The sequence below is a fragment of the Dermacentor silvarum genome, chromosome 3 (genome assembly GCF_013339745.2).
Source record: "Dermacentor silvarum isolate Dsil-2018 chromosome 3, BIME_Dsil_1.4, whole genome shotgun sequence".
In the NCBI taxonomy this organism is placed as follows: Eukaryota; Metazoa; Arthropoda; class Arachnida; order Ixodida; family Ixodidae; genus Dermacentor; species Dermacentor silvarum.
The window spans coordinates 159,526,132-159,538,054 of NC_051156.1; the positions used below are offsets into that span (position 1 = coordinate 159,526,132).

At 47.2% G+C, this 11,923-nt stretch overlaps 1 protein-coding gene across 1 annotated transcript; it reads right to left on the bottom strand.

Moving 5' to 3' along the window:
- Positions 1-869: 869 nt before the first annotated feature.
- Positions 870-11,710, bottom strand: LOC125944558 (monocarboxylate transporter 10-like). The gene is made up of 3 exons (XM_049665058.1): positions 11,108-11,710; positions 1,108-1,263; positions 870-1,036 (listed from the first exon to the last, which is right to left on the bottom strand). The coding sequence occupies exons 1-2, from the start codon at positions 11,646-11,648 to the stop codon at positions 1,112-1,114; spliced, it is 693 nt and encodes a 230-aa protein (XP_049521015.1). The 5' UTR covers positions 11,649-11,710; the 3' UTR covers positions 870-1,036; positions 1,108-1,111.
- Between the last annotated feature and the right edge of the window lie 213 nt (positions 11,711-11,923).

The window sequence follows — 11,923 nt, forward strand, 5'->3', positions numbered from 1 at the left end:
GAGGAGGGGGCACGAGGATGACCTGGAGAGAGTGGAGAGGCAAACTGAGGTTGTCACATGTCGTTTTATGTCAGATATCCTGGTATACAGAAATTATGGAGAGAGGGGGGACGGAGACGTATCTCAGCCTGTCCCTCTAGGGACGACGTCCTTGCGCCTGGCCATAAAAAGGAACTGTATTGTTGTCATTCAATAGGCCTTATCATCACGGCGATGTGCGCCTCTCAGACTGCACCATTTCGGAGGCCACGCTAATAAAAACGCTGGGTAGGGGGCTATCTACGAGTAGCAAAGAGCAGACGACGGCAGCCAGGAGAGTGACTTCCGGTCGCGGTACTTCGACCGAAATCTCGGACAGTGCCGTCCTCCTCCCTTCGCCTTTCCGGTAACCCCAGCGGTCGTCATGATGTGGTCATGATGTCAGCAGGGGGAATCTGGTGATGTCAACGGCGGAAACGATGTCCATTGGTCGAACAAGAACCTACGACTTCCGGTTTGTCTGCTAGCAGGTACGCGCGCTCCCTGCTCGTCCTCGCCGTGTTGCTCGCTTGTGCGCGCTTTCGCATAGGTAATTACAGCCCGCAACGCAAGTGCCAAATCGCTCGTGTTCCAACACAGTCATGCTTAGCGGTCTCATTAGCTGCGCGAACAGAGTGCGACAGTGTTGGCCTTTCCATACGTGCGCGCAACACAGGGTCTATAGCGGCACGCTTCGCATAACACGCGCCGGCACCGCAGCAACAGCGGGTAGCCGAGAAGCGCCGAGTTCACGTCCACGTTAGCGGCATGCTAACTCGCCGCACGCCGTTTGTCATTGCCAATACAGCGGGACAAGCCTTTGCGACCTGTCTTCATTCCAACTCGTAAAGTCGGGCTCAGGCCATGCCGAGCCATGACATAGCGAACCGTGGACATCTCTGACCCTGAGTCTTTATTTCTACAGTGCACATAACTATTTGGAAAATCATATAAAGAACGTCGGCCGCTGTTGATTATCTTCTTTGAAAGCCAATCAGCAGGCTCACAGCATGGCCACCTGCGTCCAAGAAGCAGCCTTTAAAGAAAGAACCTTTTTTTCCCTGTAGTTTTACAGGAGAATGGCAATACCTTTTCACCGCTTGCGCCCATGGTCGATGTTCCATGATTTTTTACGTAGCCTGTCAGCCACGGCGATACCGCCTACGAGAAATGCTGGCAGAAGTTTCATCGCTCCCAGCATCCAATAAAACCTATCGTACGACCCTAGCTTGTCGCGGAAGAAGCCTATAACAGAAAAATGCTTGTTAAAATAACAATGCTCTGGCTTGAACACGAGCCAGCTGGCAAATATCTGTCATTTAGGTAACCAGTGAGTGCGCGACTGCATATATAGCCACGTAAAGATTGACAATTAGACTCCTGTCCTAAGTGGCACCTGCACTTAGGCGCTATTTTTTTTAACCAAGTAGACCATTTCGTTGATTCTGATACCAGTGGTGTTGTTCGAAATATCTTCTGTTATGTTCATGATTATCTGGTTGTTATCGAAAGCTTTCATCCTGCTGGAAGTACGGCTGATTCTAAAAATCCTTAGGGGAGAGATGCTTAGGCTTGGAGTTTACCGTGCAATATTGTCTGCTTGTACCAAAGTAACAAGATCGGCGAAGAAGAAGAAGCCAAGGTGCGGACGTCCCTCACATCGGCTCCCTCGTTTTTGAATGTTTGTGCAGCCGTCTTTACCACCATCACGGATTCAAGTACATCACTGGATTTGTGAAGTCACCAGGAATTGGCGGGCACCTTACTTTAAGGTGGGACTTCTATTTTTGGACTTTTAATGACCTTTCTTGGTGCATCGAACGTGTGCGGCTAGCAAGGCCCAAGTAGGCCTACTGGCCCCACCGGGCCGCAATGGCGGAAACGCGCATGGAAGACGAAGACGCCACCGGATTAAAAGAGAATGAGGAAGATCTAGGCTGGCAAATTGTGACAAGCCGAAAATCTCGCTCCACCCGAAGGATTTCTGGTGATGGGAAAACAATGCCGCACAGCCAGCAAGAGCAAGGCAACAACAGCAAGAACAAGGGACCTACAACCACTACGTTCAAGAACCGTATTGTCAAGGCATCAAGGATGCCCCAATTGCCGCAGGAGCACAGCAAGATCGTCATCCGCCCCCGAGGAGGTCTCAACTTGAGCAAAGTTAGCACCACAGCGATAGGTGTGGCGGTTATTGAAGCATCGGGCCTGACTCCAGAACAGGCCCGCGAGGATGTCGTTTGCCCTAACTTCACGCAAAACATCGTGGTGGTCAGTACACCAGATCCCAGTCATGCTGCCAGGTATGTACGAATCAAGTCAATCATTATAGTGGAAACCGAATATGAAGTTAACGCCTACGAGACAGCTCCGCACACCACGTGTAAAGGGGTGATTCGGAGAGTTGACCTCAGAGACAATCAGGCCACGATAACGAAGAACATTGTGCATGACTTTAACCCACTGGCATTGGCAGCCAAACGTATTAAATCGACTGGCTCGGTCATTGTTTTGTTTGATGGGCTCAAGGTACCCAATTATGTCAGATAGACATAGATCAGATGTATGTCCAACACCGGACGTGGTTCAGTGCATAGGATGTGGAGCTCAAAACCCGGAGGACAATCACACGTGTGTGCCTAACTGCAAATTCTGTGGAGGGGACCACCCAACTGGAGACAAGGCTTGCCAAGAGCGGTACCAAATTCCATACGTGGTGCGAATTCGACGACGAGAACGCAACAGATCTGCATCGAGGGCGACATCAGCTGAGCTGCAATGGGATGCCCAAACGGGCGCCAAGGAGCGCTCGCGCTCAAGGAGCCCCACACGGTCAAGACGCCGCTCGCCGTCGAAGGGCACAAGCCGCTCCAGATCACGTGAAGTGCAGGTGCGCTTTGAAGGAGGAAAGCAGACGCCTTGCGACAAGACGACATCTGGAACAGCCTGGGCCGACAAAGTGAAAGGTACTGTGAGGGCTGCAGAGAGCGGTGCGGGGCAGCCGGTCGGAGATAATGATGCCAGGATAGAACAGCTGATCAAAGAAGTAACATATCTGAGAAAGGCAAATGAAGAACTTACAAAGCAGGTTGTAGAACTTCGCAAGAACTCGCAGACTAGCTCCACAAAAGTAGCAATAGCCAAACCGGTGAATAATGACAACAGTCAGGAAGAAGAAAATTCACCAGCTCCAAAAAAGCGGGCAATAAGCCCAGTAGAAACGACAGTGTGCTCTGCTTTGGAAGAGATCAAGGAGGCGATTAAACAACTTAGAGATGCCACAGATAGAACTACCTTCAAAGTTGATAAGTTATGGAAATGGAGAGTGACGACAGAAAAGCGGCTCTCAAAAGTAGAAGCGCAAGGCGAGGACGCCGAATACCTATCCTCAGAAGCAGAAAGCGTCAGATCGCTCCCTGGTGCGTCGGGGAGTTCTACGAAGCGTACTCTAGCGGGTAGCAGTAACGCGGGTTCTATAAGCAATGGCTAGCAGGGGGAGCTTTACCGTGTGGCAGTGGAATTGCCGAGGATTTCATCACAAAAAAGCACCTCTCATGCAGTTGATAAAAACATCTCCAGATAAACCAAAAATAATTATGCTGCAGGAAACCTTGGCGGATGGGATCAGCCTATCCGGATACAAAGCGACATGCAGGGGCAAAGAGCCGGGTAGGGGGCTAGCCACGCTCGTAGATAAGAAAATACCATTCATAGAACATGATTTGCGCCTTGGACTAAACAAATTAGAATACTTACTTGTGGAAATAATTTTGAAAAGGAATAGAGGCAAACCGCAAAGCCTCTTTTGTCTCAATGTTTACAGCAGCCCTAGCGACATGAAACAAAGTTTCAGGGCACTTCTTAATAAGACTATGGCTGTTACTAAGCACGCTCCACTCATTATTGGAGGGGATTTCAACGCCCCACATCAAACCTGGGGATATCGCTGGAGTACTAAGGGGATGGACTCTGGCACCTTGCTACAGATCTTAATCTCTCCCTCATCACTGACCCAGCTTATCCCACTAGGTGTGGTACATCTACGTGCAGGGACTCCACCCCAGACCTTACTTTTGTATCAAATTTAGTGAACGCTGGCTGGAATAATTCCAATATTGACCTGGGTAGTGATCATTACATATTACAAATAGTATTGGAAACACCCAGTAATGAGATAAAGCACTTTAACTACATTGACTGGGATCTTTTTTTCGGAAAGCAAGGAAAAGCAGAGCTGAGACAGAGACAGGACAAAAGAAAACACTCCAAACTTGGACCACTCAGCTCAGGGAAGATGTAAAGGCGGCAACGAAGGATATTACTACTGAGGAGGATATCGAAATCATGGACAGTAGGTTGGCGCACTTGATTGAAGCCAAACAATCTATGTTAAAAAGATGGAAAACGCAACGGCTGAACAGGAGACTCAGGAAGCGTATAGCATTGTTGAATAGGGAGATTGAGGAACACTCCAGATATTTACAGCAACAACAATGGGATGAGCTTTGTAATTATATAGATGGTCGAATTAAACGAGGTGGAAATTGGAACTTACTTAGACATTTGCTTCATGAGAACGACACGAAGTCTAATAGGAGAACAGCAGTAGCACGACTCGTCCATCGTGCGAGTCAGGACACAACGGACGAGGCCATTCTTGATCGGCTCGCAGCTAAGAATGAGAGTACAGACCAGCCTGAATATACAGGGGAAGACTGTGAGCTTATGGATCAAGACTTCACAGAAAGCGAAGTTCGCGCAGCCCTGTACGACCTCAACAGTAGATCCGCTGCCGGTCCAGATGGCATTTCCAATAGGCTTCTGAAAAATCTGGACGATGATTCTATAGCGTATTTAACTGAGTATTTCAATGAACTCTGGAAAAATGGTGATTATCCGAAGGAATGGCGAATTGCTAACACAATTCTTATTCCCGAACCAGGCAAGCAACTCAATCTAGATAACCTAAGACCCATATCGCTAACATCATGTCTGAGCAAAACCATGGAGCATGTCATACTTAATAGACTGACTAAGTATGTAGAGAACAGAAATGTTCTTCCGCATAACCTGATCGGTTTCCGTCCTGGACTTTCGACTCAAGATGCAATGCTTTTGATCAAACATCACCTTATTCTTGCTAGCCCGCTACATACGAGAGCTCTCCTAGGCCTAGATGTAGAAAAAGCCTTTGATCGCATCAGACACAAGGCCATATTGGATATCCTCTCGGAGATGGGATTGGGTAAGCGATTGCACAATATAGTCAAAGCCTTTCTCGGTTGCCGTTCTGCTTGTCTCAGGTTAGGCGAACTCCAATCGACAACCCTGGAACTTGGGAATCGTGGGACACCACAAGGGTCTGTCCTATCTCCCATGTTATTTAATTTGGCAATGTCAAAAGTGGCTCGAGGTCTCGCGTAGATTGAAGGTATCCACTTTGCAATATATGCAGATGATGTAACAATCTGGAGTGCTGAAGGTAATATGGGACAAACAGAGACCAAACTACAGGAAAGCATTTATGTGGTGGAAACCATACTTGAGGGTATGAGACTGAACTGCTCTGCTAAAAAATCAGAACTATTGGTACTACGGCGCAGTAAGCGTGGGCGCAAGCCGAACGGATATATCCCAAAGGAAGAACCCCGCATTGACATATACGCCAAGAATGGAGAGCCAATCAGGCAGGTGGAGACTATTAGGGTGCTAGACCTTCTCCTGGAAGCGAATGGATCTAATCGCAGGATGATACAACATATCTCTAAGAAGTCAGAAGAAGTCATTAGGCTTCTGTGTAGAAGACAGTGCCATAAGATTGGTACATGCATTCGCATTTTGCCACTTCTCGTACGGCGCAGGTATGCTACAATGGACACAGGCTGATAAGAACACGCTAAACGCTTTAATCAGACGACTTATAAAGGCTACACTAGGACTTCCCATCAGCACTGCCAATGATAGATTATTGCGCCTAGGGCTGCATAACACACTAGAAGAGATAGCTGAGGCTCAACAGGTGGCCCACCAACAGAGACTAATGACGACACGACCTGGAAGGGCGCTACTTGAAGAAATAGGCGTAGAAAGTAACAACCAAACCAACAAAGGAGAATTATTAACAGAATTGCAAGCGGGACTACGAGAAAAAATTAAGACGACCCCGTTCCCTAGGAACATGCACCCGACACATAACCTCGAGAGACGGAAGGCAAGGGCCAAGGCACTCCTTCAAGACATAGATCAACATAAGCAGCAGGCGGTGTTCGTTGACGCTGCCTGGGTTAAAAATAAGGATGCGTATACCTCCGTTGTTGTAGACACTGAAGGTAACATACGGGATGCCATCACCGTCTATACAAAGGACCCAACAGTAGCAGAACAAGTAGCCATCGCCTTAGCCATCCGGGCAAATAGGTGGACACTTACTTACAGCGTCTCTAGAACAGCCATACGCAACTTTACTAACGGATATGTGACACGGATAGCAACCAAGTTACTAGACAAGGTGAACACTGAGAGGATCGAAATTCGCTGGTTTCCTGCACATCTGGGGGTGGTGGATGGAACTCGGAGAAACCTCAATTAGGTGGCAAATGAAGCAGCACGAGGACTTTCTAGCCGTGCTCTTCAAGACCGAGCAGCTTACACTTCACATGGGGAACCCAGGGATCGATTATTAACATATAACGAAATCACGAAACATTATTATTTATGCAGACGAGAATACCCATTGCCACACGGTAAGCTTTGCAGAGCCCAAGCGGTCACATTACGTTTGCTACAGACAAGGACATACCCAAGTCCAGATTTTATTAACAGGAGCTATCCGGAGAGGGAAATTCAAACCAATTGTAATAAGTGCAATGGCATCATTACTCTTGACCACAAGCTTTGGCAGTGCCCTGCGGTCTTCGCAGACTGTGACAAGGAACAAGAATGGTGGCGGCAAATGCTACGAAGTGAATCACTCTCTGACCAATTACGGGCAGTCCAGAAGGCCCGCGATGTGGCTGAAGGGCTCGGCCTGACAGTCCCAACGTGGGAGCGGCCCGCGTCACCTCAGCGTTGACCTTCAGGACTCAATAAAGTTCTCCATGCCATACCATACCAAAGTAACATAAAATCTGAAGCAGAGCAGCAGCAGCAGCTGACCGCACGAAATAAAGAGAAGCGCGATAAAGTTGCTGTGGTACCTTATGTGCGCGGGTTTTTGCGTGGCCTAAAGAAAGTAAGAAAATGTTCGAAGTTGGCGTCATTTAAGAGAGCATGCTCTTAGGTGCCCGTTCCTGCGTTGAGCGTCTGCGTCTCTCGGCGTAACCGAGCGAACGAGCACAGCGAAGAATGATAGAACGAAAGCGGAGCGCAGCGGTGCATGAAAGCCGGCGATAGCGAAGAGAGCGCGAGGAGCAGTTGTCAGACGAAGCATGATGAGGTAAGCGGAGTAGGAGAGTATGGCGAAATGGTGAGGAGGAAAGCGGAGTGCCGCACGAGGCGCGCTCCACGGCGCGCGACCAGGCATGCGGCGTGTGCGTCCACCGATAGCATATATGGAAACAAGGCGCTGGCGTGAGCTACGGACCCACTGCGCATGCGCTACTTCGCTTGCGCCGCCACCGCAGCCAGAGAATGCGCTCCCTGCGAGCCGCGCGTTCCTGTACTCACGCGTTCTTTCTGAACAATGAGCGACGCAACCGGTGGAAATGCTTCGTCTACCGCTGCTGCTAAACGAGCTGCACGAGCAGAGGCTGAGCTCCGCCGCTGAGAGGACCCTGTAACAGCGGCGCTCAAAATTCGCGTCAGGGAGTATCGTAATCGTCCGTGATTTTTTTTTTTTGTTCTCAGAACAAAGCTGGTATTTTCTGAGCCTTGTTGCAGAGGAGACTAGGAAGCAGGTTCAGAAAAGTTTGCACGGTAACGCACAACTAAGCCGTTTGTTCCAAGTTCACTATGCCGTTGTCTATCAGTACCAGAGCATGTGCGGGTACACAGGGCGAACGCGCAGCGTTACGCTAATATAAGATATAAGCGCAAACCCACTTGACGCTCTCGCCTGCACACTGTGATCAGTGTGGGTTCCGGCGTTCTTTGGAAAAAGAATCATTTTGTACCGCAGTAATAGTAGGCATGCGCTACTGACCATTGAGAGACATAAGGAAAAGTGCTGACAAATGTATCAGTAAAACGTCGATTATATTGCATGACGGTGAGCTTTTGCACCATGATTGGTGAATAGTAGCCTACATTTCCTTGTTTTTTCTCAGATTGTCTGACGCATGCGCGTTGGTCTCTTATATATATATATATATATATATATATATATATATAATATATATATATATATATATATATATATATATATATATATATATATGATGCAGTTGCGAATGAGCACACCTGTCTTTCACCGTCTCTCGTCTTTTTTGCGTTTGTTCCCAGTTTTCCAAAAGAAATTTCCAAACAATGCTAATCGCATTAAAAGCGACGTAAGCCGCTCCAGCACGCCTGGAAACGCTGGTCAACAAAGTTGATGCCGTCTTCGTATGCCGTGCCTTAAATATTGCTACCTGCTATTCGAAGAAGATGGTGCGCACACTTCGATGTAGTGGGACGCACCCATAGGCGGCCTCTGGCTGACCTGAGAACGACGACGTGCTTATTTTGATGTCGTCTGGTCTCCATGTTCGCCAGTGCTTGCTACCGCTTGTAAATGTACCTTGTAAATTGTTTCCCTACTCCGTTTCCAGGTAACGTTTATTTAGTGGATGTGCGGGGTACTTCTCCTAACGACGGAGCTTCGAAGTGGACGCTACCTCGAATAGCACGTAGCAATATTTTAGAGCTTGGCCTATGTTGGCTAGGACACATTATATGTCCGTACCAATCGATGCATAATTTTCTCTCTGCCCATTTACAGCCATGAGCAAAATAAGTGGATTCTTGCAAGCACGTGCCTAGCTCGATTCACTGGAACATATTTACAGTATTTCAAGCAGCGGAGCCTCGTGGTGGTGCGGCCGTTTACCTTTCAAGCTGCTACGTCATCGATATGGGGACAGATTCATTAGTGTAATAAAACGGGTGCCTGTATAGTGCTAGTTTCCTGGCGTTCATGAAACGAGGGAATTAAGAAAGGGCATAATGATTATCTTTTCATAATCGCTATACGAGCGTATAAAGAATTCGCCTTCAGTAACACATGTGCGCAATTCTGCGAGATACCATCAACGAGAACTGAAAGACGAGTTTTGTATCTGGCGTTCTTTCTCTTTATGAAATAGCTTACAACTTAACAATTACAATTTCAGGACTCACCTGCTCTAAGGTGCAACAAATGCATGTGTGACCAATATACATGCATGTTATTGAGTCAACTAGTAGGCCCTATTAAAATGTTATCATTAGGCTTACTGGTGGATTGAATAGCATGGATGGTGTGTATTCCTAAACATCAGCTGTTTTACTGTGCCGCATTCATACTTGCAAGTCATGAACTAAAGGCCTGAAACTTACGATACTGATTACCGTAAGCGATCAATATAGTTTTATGTCATTAAGCGGCCAAAAACTCTGGAGATAAAGCCATAGTCCACGGCCTATGCGAAAGTACAAAGCGTGCCACTTTTCCTTATTACTCTTGCAAGCGGCCCTTTTTCATTACCTCTGGTAATGAGACGCGCTATGTGGGCCATGACGTGCTTTATTTCCACATTCATAGTTACATATGCTAGCTGCCTCATGTTTAAAGAAGTGTTGGGCTCACCACTTATGAAAAAGGGCCCTGTATACTGCACACCGTACACGAGAAAGCGCGCATGGAAGAACGTGCGCTGTTTTGTGAACTATGATCAACCACTCAAGTGTTCCGCGTCTGAAGCGTAAAAATGGACACAAAAGGTCCTATGTACCTTGAATACGTAACATTTTTCTCGCTACCAATCAACTCCTTTCTGTGCAGTTCGCTATATTTTGTATGGAAGCTTTCATTACTGGTTTTTATTACTACGGTTCACTGACTGGAATTTCTAACGTTATGTTAATCACAAGGCACGTTCCACTTGACCACTCATAGCAATTTGCTGTTAAGCTAGTCCAGAATGACTGTCAGCACAACAACAAACTGTCTCTGTCTCAGTTCAGAAGGCTTAGATATGGTATGTAGTTGACCAGACTACTCGTACAGCAGACTGCTCTTAACAAATATTTGGACATTGCTGCACAGTCCCTGCCATTACTATGTCATGTAAAGATTTCCAACCATCTGTGGCCTACTTAACCAGCATGTGCAGTAATTTGAGACTGGGTGCAGACTTTAAACGCGCCAGAAGTGTTCTGGCTCCCGAGGAGTCGCTCTGACATAGCTTTAGCGTATTCCTCTACTACTTGATAAATGATGTTTGTGCGGTTTATTAAGATATGTACATTTAGCTTAGAGTTGCTTGCTCGCTGTGTAAATAATCCGCGACCGAAGTTCAAAACGATTTCAGCGCGACTGCACGTACGCTGCCTGCACAGTGCATTCTGAACCACAGCACACTTTTCGCGGAAGTTGTATTTTGTAAGAACAAACGCCGGGCACACTACAGAGTGATTGACCATAACGTGCTCGAAACATGGACGCCTTCGACAAAATATGTTGATACAAGTACAAAGGGGAAATCATAATTTCTTGTTGTGATTGGGAGATTGATAGAACAAGTGAGTTTGGTTTGCGTGCCATTAAATATCACACTTCGCCACAAACTTAATTGTGGACAAAAACAGCTGAAAAAAAAACATGAGGTAACAAACAATATCAGGTAATTCAGTTTGGTTGAAACTCTGGCTTACAGTGAGATCACCTTTCTTAAAAACAAAAGGCAATGTGAAAGATGACAGTCGGTTTCACAAAAAAGAAAAGTTAGGGCTATTACGCAGAGCGTGTCTGAAGCTATGAGAGTCACGATTCACTTTCTATACTTGCATGTGAATAACCGAAGCTAGACTCAGAGAACACGCTTAATGTTTACATAACCAAGAGAACACTGCAAAAGTACGTTATATACAGGAAAATATTGTACAGACTTCAGCAAAGAAAAACTACGCTTACCTATAAGAGCTGGAGCGCTGAAGGCAACCGGCATCATGCAGATTCCTTCAAAGCCGAAGCAAAGACCAATGCTTTCCACACCCAGGTATTCGGCCGCTAGCACAACTCTGATGCAGATTAGGTACCCCTCGCATATGCCGGCAGCTACCGTAAGTAAGGCTAGCGTTACGTAATTGTTTGCAGCAGCCGTGAGAACAAAGCAGGCCGCAGTTAGGGCGAGGATGGCCGATGTAAACGCGCACCTGTTGAACGACAACTTATCGGAGAGGAACGGCACGACCAGACGACCCGTCAACTGGCCTACTGCATTGAATGTCTGCAGCTGATTGCACTGCTTCAGCGTGGCGACGTTCTTGTCGACTCCGTACTCCACGATGGTCATCTCGTGCATATTGGCCACGTATTCAATCATGACGTAGGACACCAAAAGCGTGTAGAACGTCCCTGAACTGAGCAGCATGCCACAGTGCGCAAGGAAGTTAGGAGCGTTGACTACCAAAGGTTCGCCGTATCGACCGTCGTCTGGGCACCGCCTAGCCATTCGATCATCTGGCAAAGACTTGTCTTTAACGGACGCTGGAGGCTTCTTTTCGTTTTCTATTTCATTTGTTGCCGGATGCAGCTTATTCCCGATGTGTTTTTCGGCAATCTCTGTAAACGAGTGGTGCGTTAAACCACATGATGATGTTACTGTCGTCTCTTCTTTTGCGCATTTTCTGCAAGGTTCTACACTCATTATTGGCACAATAGATAGCGAAGCAGCTTTCGTCGACTGAAAGGGCGCTCCACTTTGATCTGGTTCTGCCGTAACTGACG